This window comes from Trypanosoma melophagium (genome assembly GCF_022059095.1).
Source record: "Trypanosoma melophagium isolate St. Kilda chromosome Unknown ctg2segment0, whole genome shotgun sequence".
NCBI lineage: Eukaryota > Euglenozoa > Kinetoplastea > Trypanosomatida > Trypanosomatidae > Trypanosoma > Trypanosoma melophagium.
In genome coordinates this window covers 682,688-700,545 of record NW_027125149.1, presented here as the reverse complement: position 1 = coordinate 700,545, position 17,858 = coordinate 682,688, and the positions used below count along the sequence as shown (strand labels likewise).

At 40.9% G+C, this 17,858-nt stretch overlaps 8 protein-coding genes across 8 annotated transcripts; all 8 read right to left on the bottom strand.

Annotated features, from left to right (window-relative positions):
* Positions 1–80: 80 nt before the first annotated feature.
* On the bottom strand, positions 81–3,101 carry LSM04_002040 (uncharacterized protein; the record flags this gene model as incomplete). The annotated part of the gene is made up of 1 exon (XM_067336310.1): positions 81–3,101. One exon carries the CDS (start codon positions 3,099–3,101, stop codon positions 81–83), a length of 3,021 nt encoding a protein of 1,006 aa, XP_067192402.1.
* An 880-nt stretch (positions 3,102–3,981) lies between these two features.
* LSM04_004892 (Protein kinase domain) lies at positions 3,982–5,487 on the bottom strand (the record flags this gene model as incomplete). The annotated part of the gene is made up of 1 exon (XM_067336309.1): positions 3,982–5,487. One exon carries the CDS (start codon positions 5,485–5,487, stop codon positions 3,982–3,984), a length of 1,506 nt encoding a protein of 501 aa, XP_067192556.1.
* Positions 5,488–6,541: 1,054 nt separating this feature from the next.
* LSM04_002140 (Protein of unknown function DUF4586) lies at positions 6,542–7,594 on the bottom strand (the record flags this gene model as incomplete). Its single annotated transcript, XM_067336308.1, has 1 exon — positions 6,542–7,594. The coding sequence occupies one exon, from the start codon at positions 7,592–7,594 to the stop codon at positions 6,542–6,544; it is 1,053 nt and encodes a 350-aa protein (XP_067192405.1).
* A 777-nt stretch (positions 7,595–8,371) lies between these two features.
* LSM04_007343 (uncharacterized protein) lies at positions 8,372–11,113 on the bottom strand (the record flags this gene model as incomplete). The annotated part of the gene is made up of 1 exon (XM_067336307.1): positions 8,372–11,113. One exon carries the CDS (start codon positions 11,111–11,113, stop codon positions 8,372–8,374), a length of 2,742 nt encoding a protein of 913 aa, XP_067192688.1.
* Positions 11,114–12,272: 1,159 nt separating this feature from the next.
* Positions 12,273–14,294, bottom strand: LSM04_006820 (SAM-dependent methyltransferase RsmB/NOP2-type; the record flags this gene model as incomplete). Its single annotated transcript, XM_067336306.1, has 1 exon — positions 12,273–14,294. One exon carries the CDS (start codon positions 14,292–14,294, stop codon positions 12,273–12,275), a length of 2,022 nt encoding a protein of 673 aa, XP_067192657.1.
* Positions 14,295–15,099: 805 nt separating this feature from the next.
* LSM04_009634 (uncharacterized protein) lies at positions 15,100–15,312 on the bottom strand (the record flags this gene model as incomplete). The annotated part of the gene is made up of 1 exon (XM_067336304.1): positions 15,100–15,312. The coding sequence occupies one exon, from the start codon at positions 15,310–15,312 to the stop codon at positions 15,100–15,102; it is 213 nt and encodes a 70-aa protein (XP_067192802.1).
* A 369-nt stretch (positions 15,313–15,681) lies between these two features.
* On the bottom strand, positions 15,682–16,692 carry LSM04_003303 (zinc finger protein; the record flags this gene model as incomplete). Its single annotated transcript, XM_067336303.1, has 1 exon — positions 15,682–16,692. One exon carries the CDS (start codon positions 16,690–16,692, stop codon positions 15,682–15,684), a length of 1,011 nt encoding a protein of 336 aa, XP_067192472.1.
* A 254-nt stretch (positions 16,693–16,946) lies between these two features.
* Positions 16,947–17,681, bottom strand: LSM04_007146 (uncharacterized protein; the record flags this gene model as incomplete). The annotated part of the gene is made up of 1 exon (XM_067336302.1): positions 16,947–17,681. The coding sequence occupies one exon, from the start codon at positions 17,679–17,681 to the stop codon at positions 16,947–16,949; it is 735 nt and encodes a 244-aa protein (XP_067192674.1).
* Positions 17,682–17,858: the final 177 nt, after the last annotated feature.

Below are 17,858 nucleotides of genomic sequence, written 5' to 3'. Positions count from 1 at the left end.
TATCTTAAGCAATATATGGGATTATCTCCATCACAAAAACTGTCGATACATAACTTATTCACCTATTACATACACAAAATCTAGTTAGCAAAGGTATTTGAAGACGTCCTATCAGCACCCTTAGATCCAAAAACACTTCCCTTAGCAAAAGCACCAGTATTCCCACCGAAAGAAAAAGGACTTGGTGGTGCTTGCGGCTTATCTGAAGCTCCTACAGCACCGTTACTTAAGCTGAAAGGATTTGTCGGTGCTGCTGGCTTATCTGCTGCTGTTGGTGGTGCAGAGCTGCCACCAAAGCTGAAGGGATTTGTCGGTGCTGCTGGCTTATCTGCTGCTGTTGGTGGTGCAGAGCTGCCACCAAAACTAAATGGGTTTGTCGGTGCTGCTGGCTTATCTGCTGCTGTTGGTGGTGCAGAACTGCCACCAAAACTAAATGGGTTTGTCGGTGCTGCTGGCTTATCTGCTGCTGTTGGTGGTGCAGAGCTGCCACCAAAGCTGAAGGGATTTGTCGGTGCTGCTGGCTTATCTGCTGCTGTTGGTGGTGCAGAGCTGCCACCAAAGCTGAAGGGATTTGTCGGTGCTGCTGGCTTATCTGCTGCTGTTGGTGGTGCAGAACTGCCACCAAAGCTGAAGGGATTTGTCGGTGCTGCTGGCTTATCTGCTGCTGTTGGTGGTGCAGAGCTGCCACCAAAACTAAATGGGTTTGTCGGTGCTGCTGGCTTATCTGCTGCTGTTGGTGGTGCAGAGCTGCCACCAAAGCTGAAGGGATTTGTCGGTGCTGCTGGCTTATCTGCTGCTGTTGGTGGTGCAGAGCTGCCACCAAAGCTGAAGGGATTTGTCGGTGCTGCTGGCTTATCTGCTGCTGTTGGTGGTGCAGAACTGCCACCAAAGCTGAAGGGATTTGTCGGTGCTGCTGGCTTATCTGCTGCTGTTGGTGGTGCAGAACTGCCACCAAAGCTGAAGGGATTTGTCGGTGCTGCTGGCTTATCTGCTGCTGTTGGTGGTGCAGAACTGCCACCAAAGCTGAAGGGATTTGTCGGTGCTGCTGGCTTATCTGCTGCTGTTGGTGGTGCAGAGCTGCCACCAAAACTAAATGGGTTTGTCGGTGCTGCTGGCTTATCTGCTGCTGTTGGTGGTGCAGAACTGCCACCAAAGCTGAAGGGATTTGTCGGTGCTGCTGGCTTATCTGCTGCTGTTGGTGGTGCAGAACTGCCACCAAAGCTGAAGGGATTTGTCGGTGCTGCTGGCTTATCTGCTGCTGTTGGTGGTGCAGAACTGCCACCAAAGCTGAAGGGATTTGTCGGTGCTGCTGGCTTATCTGCTGCTGTTGGTGGTGCAGAACTGCCACCAAAGCTGAAGGGTTTTGATGTCACGCCGCCACTTGGTCCTTTCTTTGAATCCTCATCGTCACTTCCGGCATTTGACGCAAAGCCATCGTCCTCTGGAATTACAGCAGGTGGTCCAGTCTTTACAAAACCACCAGAGAGGGCTGAGCCTCCATTTGACGTGGTTTCCTTATTCGCACTGAAGCTGAAGGGATTTGTCGGTGCTGCTGGCTTATCTGCTGCTGTTGGTGGTGCAGAGCTGCCACCAAAGCTGAAGGGTTTTGATGTCACGCCGCCACTTGGTCCTTTCTTTGAATCCTCATCGTCACTTCCGGCATTTGACGCAAAGCCATCGTCCTCTGGAATTACAGCAGGTGGTCCAGTCTTTACAAAACCACCAGAGAGGGCTGAGCCTCCATTTGACGTGGTTTCCTTATTCGCACTGAAGCTGAAGGGATTCGTCGGTGCTGCTGGCTTATCTGCTGCTGTTGGTGGTGCAGAGCTGCCACCAAAACTAAATGGGTTTGATGGTGCTGCTGGCTTATCTGCTGCTGTTGGTGGTGCAGAACTGCCACCAAAGCTGAAGGGTTTTGATGTCACGCCGCCACTTGGTCCTTTCTTTGAATCCTCATCGTCACTTCCGGCATTTGACGCAAAGCCATCGTCCTCTGGAATTACAGCAGGTGGTCCAGTCTTTACAAAACCACCAGACGCTAGTACTCGGCTTCTTTCTGTTGATAGAGCCAAATTTTGCTTAAATCCTGTTGTTACCTTCTCAGAGTCTGTTCTATATTTCTTTGCATTGCTCTCTTGTGCTGCGATAGCGTCTGAAGCCGTTGTTTTTATACCCATATCACCTGAATAACTTGTATTAAGAGATGCTCTATAGCTTATATTCGATGCGGGAAATGTATGACCGCTATCATCTATGCTTTGTGGCGCAGATGAAGCGACAAGATGCTCTGCAGATGTCTTTTGCCGATTTTTTTGTGATACATCATGTATGGGACGCTCACGTTTGTGGGAAACTGAGCGGCGTGCAAGTATACTGGCTCTATTCCACGTTGCCGAAGAATTCGTAATATACTCAGGATGTATAGTTCGTCCTGGGGTGATAGGTACAATTGGCGTAGCTCCTCCATTCATATAATAAAAATTGTACACAACCTGTGGAGGTGGCGCTGGGGCAGGTGCTGGAGCAGGTTGCGGTAGTGTTGTTATTGCCGATGATTGGACTGGTATTGTGGGAACTGAAGAATAATTAGCCCCATACGGGACGCCTTGAGGCGGCAGTGTGGTAAAACTCTCATTGGCATACTGGCGGCTTTGAAATGATGGATCCATTGTCAATGGTGCGTTCTCTGATTGAGATACGTGAGGCAATGGGGAACGGTAGGCAGGGATGTGAGATGCAGCATCCACAGGATCATGCTTTAGCTCCGGGGAATGGGGTAAAGGAGTTATAACGTGCAACAACCCGGTAACTGTTTCCTTGGCAAGTGAAGCTACGCGTTTACAGTACGACTGAAATACACCCCCTTGATGATATCGTTCTGGTGACCTTGAATAGACGTTAGTATTCCTGTTATTATTATCATTATTATTACTATTATTATTATTTCTACTAGTATTCACAAAATCATAAGTAGTATTAACGTTGTTGCTCCTCTCTCGCTCTGCTAACGTCCGTGGCTCACTCATCCTTGACGTCATTTCCCGTAGGTACAATGGTTCCCCACGTCCACGACGTATAGTTAAGCGAGGTCGCTCCCGCATCGGAATATTTTTGTTCTTACCTTATCTGAGTAAAAGACGAAAATTAAGAAAAACAAGAACGGAAAGAAAAAAACAAGCTTATTTATTCTCTAAGCAGGAAAATTAGAATGGTAGAATTACCACAGAGATGCATACGCAGCCACTAGGTCTGCTTTTTTAGTATTTTTTAGAGGGTCCTCCAATCTTCTACGTAACGTAATGAGACGCTCTGCTTTGCACAAACACAGATTAAAAAAAAAAGAATGAGACATTCCAACAGAAGGTTTCCTAAACCTCTCTTTTATTCTCTGTCGGGATAGTGTCTCCACCCGATCCTGCTACTGCTTCCATTCTAACTCCTTTTCCTCTCTCTTTTTTTTTTTTTGCTACCTTCTACATTAAAGACGTCCACCCCCATGGCACACACATATACACGCACGCTCAGAATCACCCGCGTACAGCTCAGCAACTAAATAATACTAAGAATGATAACAATTGGGAAAGTATTTAAAAAAAAAAATGATATAATGAAAGAGTCGAGGGGGAGAAGCCATGAAATAGGGGTCAAAATGCATTAACAGAAAGGGCACACATAACGCCATTTGTCAAAAAAAAAGCGCGAACGGTAATAGTCCTTCTTTAGTCATGCACATCCTTGGCTTATTCTTTCTGCGGGAAGGCATAAATGAAACGGGGGAAACATACATCGTCGTTCATTCATTTTTTTCTATGTGCTTTCTTTTCATTATTTTGTTTCCTTTTCTTTTCTATTCCCCTTTGCTATTACCACTTGATTTTCTTTTTTTTTTCTTTTACTTTTCTTTTCTCAACGTAAGCAACAGGGCGTGTGTTTATCGCGCTACAGATGCTTTCTTCTGCATTTATGTATATATAATGCGCTCTACAGTTTTTCCTTACCCTCGTATACACACAATTTTGTAATAGCATTAGAGTGTTGTGCGTGCTTAGGTCCCAGTAATTCATTTAACTCACGCTGTATCTCTGCGTTAGAGAGTCCACTGGACATCATTCGCATATTGTAAAGCTCTACAGCCTTATTAAGAAGATCAGCGCCAATCTGCTCCTCAAGAATCTTGCGTACATCTGATGCTGGTACAGATACTCCATTAGAAAGAGTAATCATATCTACCTGAGGTGTACCAGTGGATGGTCCATCTCCAAACTCTTCCGGATGACCTCCAAGATTGGTGTTACCAACAATTCCTTTAGTTTGTTTAACAATAGCCTGTTTTTGTTCAATATAATCACCATCATCATCCACATCTGGGTGTCCAGTATCATCTTGTACAGTTTTGGCAGGTTCTTCCTGTGCAAGAGGCGTAGCAGCAGCTTGCTGGGCCAACATTGCCTTCACAGTTTCCCTTTTCATACCACGTAACATAGCCATTTGTTCACGCTCACTCATTGGAGGAGGTTGAGGTACTTCCTTTGGTTTCTCCTGTGAGGGAACGGGTGTACTCTTAGGAGGTGGTGGACGCCTCGCTTCAAACTCAGCTCGCTCCTTTTCAGCCTGCTTTTCAAGATCTGCGCTAAATGATTTTAATGACTCCTGAACAAAGGCACTCTCCAATATTCTATTAATGCTAGGACGCTGAACAGGGTTTACCTGCAGGAGAGCAGCACATAACCCACGCATTTCAGCAGGAACAGAGGATGGGATAGGATCATATTGTCCAACAAGAATCTTTTTAAGAAGTTCCTTTAAAGATTTTGCATTAAATGGTCGTTGAAGTGTCAACATTTCATATAAAACAACACCAAGTGCCCACACATCGCTTTTGTTATTATATGGCCTATTTTGACACAGCTCTGGTGAAAAATAGTATGGTGTACCACATACCGTTTTAGCACATGCCAATGTGTTTTGTAAAACTGTTGAAATACCAAAATCACCCAATTTCACGACATTTCGAGAAGTTAGAAAAATATTTGCGGTTTTGAGATCACGATGAAGAATATGGTTATCATGAAGGTATTTTAAAGCCATACATATTTGCAAAAACCAAAACATAGCCAATTTTGGATCAAATGGTTTAAGTGGATCTTGTTTTTTAGCTTCTTTAATACGGCTATTTAAATCCCCACCATCTGCATACTCCATGATAATAAAAATAAGTGTACCATCTTCAAAATGTTCGTGATATCGAATAATATTCGGATGATTAACAGCTGCAAGAATTCGAATCTCATTCTGTACATCACGTTTTTCCTTTGCAGTCATAGAAGCAGACTCGATGGCTTTTACAACATAACGTTTTCCGTCAGCTTTAGACCGCACTAGTACCGCCTCACCAAAGCTACCTTTGCCAATTGATTTAATCTTGCGATACTTACTGAGGAAAACCTCAGAAGCCATCGTTTTGGATTCATCCGCCACTTGCGCCATTGGGCGAAGAAAAATATAATTTTCTTGTGTTTTTTTTTTCTTTCTTTCTTTATATGTTGCCCCTTCTATCCGTTATAGCCGGTTCTACCTTTTTAGCTTGATACTGCGCCAAGATATATGACGTCCTTTCGCCTTTTGTTTTGCTTCCTCTCCTATTAATTGTTTCTACATGGGTATTGTATGTTTGGTAATTTATAAAATATGAAGCATTAGAAATGAGGTGTAAATAAAAGAGAGAGAAAGAGAAAGAGATGGAAGAAAAAAAGAACTACTTACACGAGAGGAAACAAACAGTAGAAAAATAGAACGACATGTCCAACATTTACATCATCTTTTTCCTTTTTTTTTTTTTTTTGAGAGAGAGCTTGTTCAATTTCTTTTCAGTCCTCGTTCTCTTCCTCTATTATACAATTACAAAGGCCATCACCACTGGTAATGAAACATGTTGAACTGTATCGTCTTACACCTCCTCAAAGAACACGTTCTCATCACGCACCAACTTACCCACCTAAACATTTAAAGAGCGGAAGTAGGCAGTTTGTTAGTGAACACGAAGGACATGAGAGAAGATCGGGAAAAAAACAACAACGAAGAGATAACAAAAAAACGAAGAAACAAACATACAGACAAGATAAGATACATATAGCAGAGCATGGAGACGTCAACATCCGCAGATGGGGTTAGTAGAAGCTATTTCTTGTATAACAATAAAAATCAAAATTAAAAGTTCATGCAAGTATATATACGTATATATATATATATGTACTTGGTAATACCATTACCCAAATATCATGCGGTGTCATGACTTCTTTCCACACATTGACAAATATCACATAAACAGGCAAGCAAAAATATTCTCTCTCTGTTTTTTTTTTTTTTCTGCTCTTTGAGTTCTGTTTTCATTTGATTGGGTTTCTTATTTCATATATAACATATAATTATATATATATATATATATATATATGATACGAAAAAAAGAACAAGAACATGCATATATGTAAAAAGCGTTATAACTGAAGTCAGAACTCCTAGACATCTTTTAGGTATTGAGAAATCAGTAAAATCGACGAAGACAAGATTGTACCACTGTTGTGTCAGGGAATGAGTTGGGTTTCCAAATACCAGTAGCTCCTTTAGGTGGTCCTGGAACATATTCTGGTTGTTGTCTCCTATTTTTCTTCTTTTTCCCTTTGTTTTTCGCCTCCTCTATTGTATCAGGATCGATCCAAGTATTGGGAAAGGGATCAATACAACCCTCATTACCAGATCTGCTCCAGGTAAAAGTCATAGGTTTTTCTTGCTGAAACACTGGCGCAGCTGCTGCCGCGGGCTTAGCACGCCTTTTACTTTTTGATTGCTTTTCCTCTACAGGAACAAAATGATATACACCTGAAACACCTGTACCAGGAAGTTCATCCAGGTAATCGTGAGTAACACCTGGTACTTTAAATGGACTTCCCATTTCTTTCGGTGCTGCAGCTTTTTTTTGCTCTTTCGCCTTTGCTGCCTCCCATGCTTCATACTCTTCTCGCCAGTTTTCGTTGTATTTTGGGTTATTAAAAAGAACGCCAGGAACACCGTATGTGCCTTTCTTTCCAGGGTTTGTTTTTACATTTGGAAGAGCAGTTTTGCGTTTATCACCTTCACCAGCCTCACTTGCATTCTTTTTTCGTTGTCGTCGCCTCTTTTTCTTATCATCTTCCTCACCTGGCATAATAAATTCATACGCCCGATTCTGGAAGCAACCAGTGTAACTTCCAGGTCCATCGCTACGCTTTGGAAAAGAAGGTGGTAAAAACTCTTTAGTGGAAATATTCTTCTTTTTTGATTCCATCGCTTCATGACGGGTTCGAGTTTCTAAATCCTCAAAGGGACCAACATCTTTACCCCCGTTTTGATCTCGAGAAGCCAATGTAAGAAACTTCTTGTCAAAAAAGACCTCCGGACCTGTTCCCGGGGCACTGCGTCCTATGGTCATCCCTTTGCCAAGGTAACGTGATGGGATAGTATCCATCTTGTTATACGGATCCGTGAGCTTTGGATCGGTATCTGTAGAAATCAGCGGTGGATCAGAAAATAAACCGCCATATACACTCAGGTGCGTCATTTTCCCTTTTCTTTCCCTTTTCTCTTTGATTTTGATGTACTTCTTATTTCGTATTGCTATCTTTTCTTCTTTTTCTTGGGTTTCCCCTTATCCTTAGTTTGACTTGCTGAGTACTATTGAAGAGTGATGGTTGCTTGGTTTAGTATATATACCCCTATGCAGCTCGTAAATATGTATATATGTTTGTGTATAAGTGAGCGAGAATCAAAGGGAGGCAACTTAACTCAGCTTCTTTCGTAAGTTATGGTTTAGAAGAAAAAAAAACAGAAAGAAAAGAAAAAAGAACAAGAGTTAAAGACAGTAATAATATAACAGATGTTTTGTACTTCATTTTACTTCTTTTTTTCTTTTCTCGGTAACCAGCTCTCCTTTTTTCCCTTTTTCCATTGCAGGAAGGAAACGATACAAATTAAGGCATAAACAATCATACGAGGAAAAAAAAAAGGCACTTCAATTCATTTTAAACATAAGACCGATGTAGCTAGGGAGGACAGACACAAAACGAAACAAAAAATAACACCCTTCCCCACTCGCACACACACGCGTCCTAATAAATTAATGATTCTATACCATTTTTGTTTGCAGCCTTTTCAATTGTTCATTCTTGTTTTTCTTCCTTTCTTTTCCTTGTAATTTCATCCTTCGCTTCTCTTCTTTTTTTCTTTTTTTTTTTCCATTTCTCTTCCTTTCATTCGTTCTTTTTTTTTTCCACCTTCCTCTTTTCTTTCCATTCGCCTCACTCTTCCCTCCTCTCTTCTCTCCTTTTATGTTCTTCTCTCACATCGGTGCCTCTTGTCTTTCGCTCTTCACTTCTACTGTCTTATTCTCCTCCTCGCCAGTCTCCAACTCTTCAAGATTCATCCCGCCGAGAATAGCCACGCTCTGCTGGGCCGGCGTGTTCTCCTCTGAGAGGGATGGTAATAACAATGACGCCTCTTCACCAGATGGCGGAACCACAGAGCCGATCTCAGCGCGGTAGGCTTCAAGTTGTGTGCGCATCTCTTCATCGAGAATAGTTGGTTGTGTGAATTGGGATCGCCTAAAGTCCTCCAAGATTTCACGTGAGACTTGTAACTCTTGCTCTTGACGTTGTTTCTCTTCAGCCAAACGCTGCTCTTCAGCGTTTCGTTTTTCCTCTTGAAACTCAGCATACACACGACGCCAAAGACTAGACTGTCGTTCATACTCTTCAGCACTTCGCTGACCAGCCACAATAAGTCGATTAATATTACGATCATTAAGATCTAAACAGTATGCGCAGACAGATTTAAGAAATGTTCTTGCAACTGCCATCGCCTGTGAACGTGGTTCTCGACGAATAAACTCATATGCAGTTGTAAGTCCAGTAGTAAGCGAATGACGTAATTCTCTTGCACTTTCAGTCGTAAGAGCTTCCTTACGTGCGATAGCAAAGACAAATGCGGCACAGTATAAAAGGGCAAGATTGTACTGAAGAAGAGGTAAATTTGGATTTTCGGCAACCACTTTTGTGAGTACCGATATAGCATCATCATAACGTCCTTCACAAGCCAAACAAAATGCCAAAGAAGAAGTTTGAAGTGGTGTCCGTTCTGTATCACGTTCAAGGTAATCAATGGCTTGTTTAAAACTATCATTTAATGTTTTTACGTTTGCCGTATGTGCCTCATAATGACTACGAACATAATCACAGTTAGGTAATACTTCACCCACACGATCTAACAAAGATTGACAGCGATCATAATCTGCTTCAAGACCAAGACAACATGCTAAACCATGTGCTGCCAATATATTTCCTTTATCGCGACGTAATACAAATAAAAAACGATTTTTGGCACTTGCTAAAAAACGTCGATTGTCTTTTCCATGTTGTTGACTACACCAAAGAAAAGTAGCACCAAGAGCAAGGGCCACTGGAATTGAACGACTTCTGGTAGATCGTAAAGCAGTCATTGCAGCGCTAAAACGTTCATTCTCAAAAAATATTTGACCAATGTAAGCTAGTGAAGTTGGTTCTTCTGGTACTACTTGTTGCAGCAAAACAAGCCATGCTACTGATTGTTTTAATAAACCATCTGCTTTGGCAAGTAAATGTAGACGAAGGTAAGGAAGCTGAAAGTATCCATGTTGTTTTACAAGGAAAATGTAAAGTTGTCTTGCTCTTGTACGATCCTTTTCTTCTAAGAGTAATGCCAAATTAAAAACAAGAGGGACATACTCTACAGGTAATGTGGAATGAGTTAAGAAGTTAGCTCCAAGTTCTCTGTCGATAATATCCTGCAAAGCATCAGAATCTTCACTTAATGAGGCAATATTAGCAATTAAATGCATTGAGACAGATTCACCAACTTCTTTTCGAATACGAACTACATGAGACATTAGTTTTTTTGCCTCTTCCTTCTTTAAGCGTACACACCAAGAAGCAAGAGACCAGGAACGAATATCTCCTGGTGCCACATTATTAATAAGTGAGTAACTGTACTCTAATGCTTTTTCATCCATTCCTCTTTGAGAAGCATAGGCTGTTAAAAGTTGCAAAACTTCCTTTTGATTAGGAAGATCTGCATTAATACGTAATAGTAATTGTTCTGCTTCAACTTCTCTTCCTGATAATAATAACACCCTAGCGTAGTGAATTCGTGCAGCCATTAAGTTAGGATGTACCTGCATAGATGATTCAAGTAGTACACGTGCATTAGACAAATCACCAAGGGCAATACATAATCTACCTTCTTGATAATCTGCTATAGCAGCTTCTTCAACAGTTGCTACTTGACGTACATCAGTTAATAATTGACGAATAGAAGCTGCAGATGCCTTAACACGTTCTTGAGATACAGCCCTAAAATACACAAGATCTGCTACCTTTAAAAGTACCATAGCATTTCCTGGTAACAATTTTCGTAGTCGTTGTGCTACTTCAACAACTTTTGGAATTTGTCTACGGTCTAAAAAGACAACTAGTAGTGCCAATAATGCCAATTCATCATCGGGGTTAACCTCCAAAGCTCGTTCTAACCACTTATGAGCATAATCTAGTCGATTTAAGTGATATGCACAAAGTCCCATTCCCACTCGAACAATAGGAGGACTATAGTCTCCAAGTGTCTCCAAAACGACACGGTAATGTGCAAAACTTTCCTTATAACGTTTCATATGGTAATTTACAGCTGCCAGACCCATCTTTGCAAGGATAAAATGTCGATCTGCCCGAGTTGCCTCTTCAAATTTAACCTGTGCAGTTTGCAAACTTGTACCGTTTGCCAATGCGGCAAGACCCTCTAAATACAGTGTTACAGGGCGGTGTAATGGAGAAGTGGCCACATCCGCCATATAACTCGCCACCGTCCTTTCACCTCCCATAGCCGCAATAGAGGCCTGTAGACAACGAATAGCAAAGTGATCATTCAGCTCCGCCCGTGTTTGCTTTTCGGCGGCGGCCGTGTCGAGAATAGATGTGGCACGTTTAATTTCACCAATCGCAAAGGCATCACGGGCGTCAGCCAAAGTTGACTGTGTCTGCTGTGAGAGTGTCGTCATTTTCTCTGACCCAACGGTACAGTTCCGCGGGCGAGAGTTTGAATAACCGTATATATATATATATATATATATATATATAAGGTATATATATAGATAAGGTATATATGTTGAGCCCTAGGGGTCTGTTTCTTATTTTTAAATCCCTTGGCTTCCTTTTATTTACTTATTTCCTCTCCTTTCGCTCACACGGGCTTATTGGCGTGCCACGGGATAAATCACCTCAAGCAATAGAGAAAAATAAAAAACAAAAAAAGAAGGTTTCAAAACATACTCAAGGTATAACAAATACACAAACACAGACGCCCACATTATTTGAAACGAAATGTACGACAAAAATAAAAGAAAAAAATGATGGTTCGCTTTTAGACACAATTTCATTTCACCTGCAAACTGAGAGGGAAAAAAAGTATAGGGAAACCGCCCCAAAACAAAACAAATATATATAAAGAAAACAAATAAAACACCTCTTTAACTGTCAATTCTAAGACTCTTTTATCTTCAAAGAAGAAACATAGAATGATGTATACTCCCTTGTACATTCAAAAATGAATACAATTCAATTAGAATGTGTAAATTTTCGGAGATTCCTTCTTATCAAGTGTTACTTACGTTCTCGTTTGAAATACCACGGAAAAAGTACTCTTTTTCTGCATGCCCTACTGATTCTGTCCATCCCTCAGGACTAAATAAAGGCCCAGATGCTTAATGAGACCAGAATATGTCAACAAGAAAGAATTGGAGTAATAATTCTCTCTACTCAAAGACAAGGGGTTTATATGAGTATCATAGATATGTGCTATAGTTGTGTTGAACATTTCCGCAGTGTCACTAAGAATCTTTCCCCCTTCAGAAAGAGTTCATGAGCAATTACAAAACAAAGAGGTATATTATTATTCTATTGATTAATGTCGCTATTTAGTTCATCCTTTCGTGTTACAAATAAGGTACTAAAAAAAAGATAAATAAATAAATAAATAATAAAACGGAAAAAAAAAGATACTAGTTTAGTACGGATATGAAAAGGTACAAATACACAATACAACCCATATTAAAGAACAAAAAAAAATATTTATTAGAGTTTTATAACTAAAATACTTATTGTTTTACGCGCCTTCTAGGATATTCTTTTCCTCTTCCTTCTCATCCTTATTATCCTCCATCACTTTTTTTCCATTTTGCTCTTCTTCTTTTCAGGACCATCACTAGGGCTACAGGCGTCAACTCCATCTTCATCCCTGTCTTCCCTGTTATCCTTACTCTTAGCAGCCTCGTTGGTATCAACATTTCCACCACCAATCATCTCAATATCAGCCTCAGTCTCATTAATAACATTACCCTCCTCTACAAGCGGCTGTCCAAGTGTCAGCTTAGCCAACGTAACATGCCACTCCTGGACCTTTGCAGATATTTGTCCGGTACGTGTCTTTTCTGCAGCGATATATACAGTACCAACAACAGACATTCTGCAAGAGACGACAAAACTGTTGTAAGGTGGTAGTGTTGGAAAATCTGATTCTAGCACCTTGCTGCGGCTAAACCGTAAGACCAATTCTGGACTCACCTCAAGAGCAAATGAAGGAGGTAGAAGCGGTGCAACTGTAGCAATGCCATCTGTAGAAAAACGAAGTTTATCGTTACTGTATTTTGCAAAAGATTCAATGATCTTAGATCCCACGTGTACAACACGAGGACCAAGTTTAGGAAGCAATGCACAGACTGCCTTATTTGCAAAGTATATCTTCTGTTCTCGGGCTGTCTCATTCCGAACAAGGAGTTGGTCCATGGGGAAAGACTGTGGGAGATCCAAAGCACGACGTACAACCTCCTGTAACGGTGGTGATATAACTTTGAAGGTCTCACTTTTGAAGTTAGTAGTTGTTGTATTATTTTTTGTTACCGTTGTAGTTGTGGTGGTAGTAGTGGTGGTGGGTGTTTTAGTAGTGGCAGTAGGAATGGAATAATCTTCAACACATTCCATAACAGCTACAAAAAAGCCTCCTGTATCCTGATGATGTGGTAAAATACGTCTAGTGTGGTGTATTTCTTGCGCTTGCAGACGTTCAGTATTAGGAAACATAGATGCATGATAACGAAAACCACGACCATTTTGTTTTTCAATATATGATTGAGCTTCCTCAATATTATGAAGCCATGTTGAGAGGTCTTTAGTGAGTAAAGACCAATCGGTTAGTCCAGGTGAAGCGATGAGTCCTGGAACAAGTGGTGTAGGGTCAATAAGTCGAAAAGCACCGTTAGCCTGAGCGAGACATACTGATACTACAGCCTCATCCTCTACAGGATTCATACTACAAGTAGAATACACGATAATACCACCTTTTTTACAAAGCATCATACCTCGTGTCAGTACACGAACCTGAGTGCAATGCAAATCAGTACCTTGAAGTGTATTCCATCGTGGCCACATATCCACAGACTTCCTTAATGTACCATCACCAGAGCACATGACATCACAAAGTACTCGATCAAACTTTTCTTCTGGAGGAAGAAGTGGAAACTGTGTCGCATCATAATGTGTTACAAGCAAATGAGGATGTGATCCTGCTGAACGATTTGTTTGGTGCATAAGTACGTCAAGTCGAGAAGTATTCACATCATTTGCAACTACTACACCATCTTCCATTGAAGGAATAAGTGCTTCTAATATCTGTGATGTTTTGCTTCCCGGTGCAGCACACATGTCAAGTACCCGTTGACCTGGCTTCACCTGAAGGAGAACAGGGGGAATCATACTTACCGTCTCTTGCCTCGTAAGGTACCCACCCTCATTAAAGGCAGCTATAATTTTCTTCAATCCCTTCAACTCCGCACTACGCTTTAGATCCCCACGTGAAACATTGCACTGTAGTGCCCTGCCACATGGTACAAATGGGATTGTGCGAGTTGGTATCACATCGCTGAGACGCGCCTGTAGAAACGCGAAGACGTCATCGGGGTGAGGTGCTGTTGGGTGGATGCGGATGGCCATTGGCAGCGGGGTGCGGAGGGCCTCTTGAAGGGCGGGCCACTCCTCTGAAGGGACGAGAAGCGGCTCGTAGTACGCGGCGAAGGCGGCATTTGTGAGGGTCGTGGTATCTCGCCCGTCTGCGGCCCACGTACTGTCGGCAAGCCCCCGCCGGCGACACCCGCCCTTGCGGTTTTGATTCCGGGACAACTGTGACATTTGTTTTTTTTTTTTTTTCGTTTTTTCCTTGGTTTGGATGTTTTAGGGTTTACTGTATCGGTGTATTTCGGTCTTTATTTTCTCTTTGTTTATATATATATATATATATCTAAAGTTCGTGTTATTATTATTTTTATTATAAACGTCGGACTTTCGTGTTCCGTACGCGCCTCTTCTGTGTCTAGTGTATTCTCTTCACTTCGATCCCGTACGAGTCTTGTTGGCGAGGTCACCCCAACCACTGGTAATAACAAGCAGCAATAACAGCAAGAAACAAAAAAGAAAAAAAAAGGAAAAAATAACAAGAAAGAAAGGGGAGAAAGTAATCAAATAAAATGAGACGGAAGTAAAAGAAAAAAAATTCAAAAAGTAGACAAAACACTAGTAGAGGTTTAAAAAGGCAAAAAAAAAGGGGGTTATAGTAATCGTGATTCGTAATAGTGATGATGATAGTGATAATGGGAAAGGTAGAAGATATAAAAGGCGGGTCACCGTAACAAAAAAAAAAAACCAGGGTAACGCATTCTACAGCACCATCGCTGAAACATGAAAACAGAAGCAGAAGCAATATACACATATGCGATCCTTTCTTCAACCTCACCAAAAAAAGAAATAATGATTCACTGAGGAATGATTTTGGTCTTTTTTTTTGTAAATTTTTTAAATTTTAACTTTTTTTTTTGTTTTTTGCTTCCCCACCTCTTCATATTGTTTCATTTGTTTGGTTTCTTTCAGTTGATGTCTGCCATACCCATATATTTTTTTGATTTGCTCTGTCATTAACAATTCACAAATTGTTAGTCTACTACTCCATGTCAAACATCGTATCGCATCCACTGTCATTATTGGGTGGTTTTAACTTTTCGTCCTTTTGCACCAAAGGTGCAGGTGGACGTGGGCCATTGGTACCGCTGTTGTTGTTGCCAATGGCTCCAGCAATATTATTGCCATCTTTGCTTAACATGTAAGACACTGTCGGCGTCGTAGAAAACTCCTTAAGAGAGATACTCTTTTTCATTGTTCTGCCGCTAGATTCTTGATCCAATGAGAAAATAGGACAGAAAAAATAAAAAAAAGAGAAGTAAAAAAAAAAAATACAAATATACATATATATTGCGTGGTAACATATAATATTAGAAAGGTAATGTATGCAACCATAGAAACATGTAAAATAACAAACAACCACATAAAAGAAAACTCCAAACCCTTCCAAACGTCTCATCATTGCACTGTACCATGATGCAGAGGTACATAAACGTATACACGAACACAAACACAGAGATAAAGATAACCAACGACAGAGAAAAAAAAGATAAGAAGAAGAAAGCAAAAAAAAAACACGTAATGCCCTCTTCTGTTTACCTATATCTATATCTATCTATTGTACTTAATCATCTGCGTATAAGACATGACCTTCAATGTGTACCACACGTTTTGGACGACTTGGTTCTTTCTCTTGCATCTCATCCACTTTCTCTTCACTCTCATGTGCTCCAGATGGGCGCTCCTCAATGCAGTATGTAGACGTTGAGGCGTCCCACACAATAAAATCCCCAGCACTAAGAACATTACCTTTTTGAGTGTATTGCTTCATTGTTTCCATGATTTGCTCATCCACTCGCAAGCTATGTAAGGGTGTTGCCTTTCCACAAACTGGACATGCAGCAGAGTGTAAACCACTGCCACTACCACCATCCTCCCATTTCTGACCTGCTGCACCGTCAATAGACTCTGCACGACGAGTTACTATTTGCTGAGTAGCGCAAACAAATGTTCCTAAATCGAAAACCTCCTGGTGTTGACATGATAAACCACGAACAGGAATTGTAACGACACTCATTGAAATAGGATCACGAAGTGGAAGACGCCAACGTACCGCCACGGGTGCTAATCCTGTACCAGATACATCATTTTCTTCACGTGGGCGTTTTTTTCTACCAATAAGTGATTGAGTTTTCTCAGTACTTTCTTCAGTAGTTGATAATTCTCTTAAAGCAGTAGTAATTTTTTCAATATCCCATCGAAAGGCAGGGATAGATCTTGTAAGATCATCTATGCGATGACGGCATGTTACGTTTCTCATCCTTCGAAATGTCTCAATTTCCCCAAACGCGTATGCAAATATTGTTGACTCCATTGAAGATGGTACTACATTTTTTAGTGCTAAAAGAAGCGAATCCACGTACCTGATAGCATCAGTAACAATAGAAACATCTAGAGAAGCCAATTTACGACAAAATGCACCACATAACATGGAACATTGACACAAATTATGTGTAAGAGAAGGATGTCGTGCAGCTTCTTCCTTAACATATTTTAACAATTTCCTATGTGCAGTTTCTACGCCACTGTCAGAGTCAATGGACCGTATCTCGTGCAGGAGTTCCCAACTCGACATTCCCACACTCTAGAAGAGAATCGCAACATAGTAACAAAGCATTACAAAAAAAAAAAAAAAATAAATAAATTTCGATAGAAAGAACAAAAAAGCTAACAAACCTCTGGAGCTCCATTAACATTAATACTAGAAAGAAGTTTAGGTCGTTCTTGCAAATTCTACAACCTCTTTTTTTTTTCTTTTTCATCTCTTCTTTCGGTCATTCATGTAACCATTCAACACAACCCAAACATCATGCCACACCAAATTTTTATTTACAAACTTGACAAAATATCTTCCAACTGCTCATCAAATCGTGTAGTTGGTAGCGATAGTTCAAATCTAGAGAGGAAACTCTTTGCTGTTGCTATCTCCTCACTCAAGGAGGAAAAACGCGGCCGTTTTTCAGCCCCAGTCGTTGCCTTGATTGAGAAATCTAGGAAGCGAAAAGAGTGTCGTTGTGGTCCAGTCTTTGTACCTTCAGCAGCAGTTATAGCGGACTCCGATACACTACACGCCGCAGCTGGTGCTGTAGTTGCTGTTAAGGAAGGAAAGGATGAATCATAAGTTTTTATATCCTTCATCATTTGTAAAAGATGACTGCCTTGTGAAGGGCTCAAGGCTGGTGTGAAGAGAAGAGTAGTGGCAGTTGGAGAGTTTTGTGTCTGTTGAAACACACTTCCCCCTCCGCTTGTTGTTGTTACTGCTGCTGCTATAGTGGGGGAGGTCGCCCCTTCTACAATGCTATGACTCACACCCTTCATATCTTCATTCTTTACTTCTGTGCCATCATCATAATCATTATCATTATCATCCATTTCTTCTTCTTCATCCTCTTCTTCATAATAATCCTCATTACGCTCATCACCCTCTTCTTCTTCTTCTTCCATCTCTTTAGTGTTTTCCACTAGTTCACTCTCTTCAAGATAGCAAGTACCAGAGGATGCCTGCCTCTCTGTGACTTCTTCATCCTCATTACTGATAAAATCATTACCATCTCTGAAACTCATGCTGTACCCTCCACCGTCCCTAGAAGAGTAAGAATAAGGGTAGAGAAAAAAAAAGAAGCATCACAGGAAATATGAAAGCAATAAATAAGTGAATAAGATGAATCAAAGAAAACAGGGAAATAAAACAAGAAAAAATAAAAATGAAAAGAAAGAAAAAAGTAAAAGGGAAAATAACGA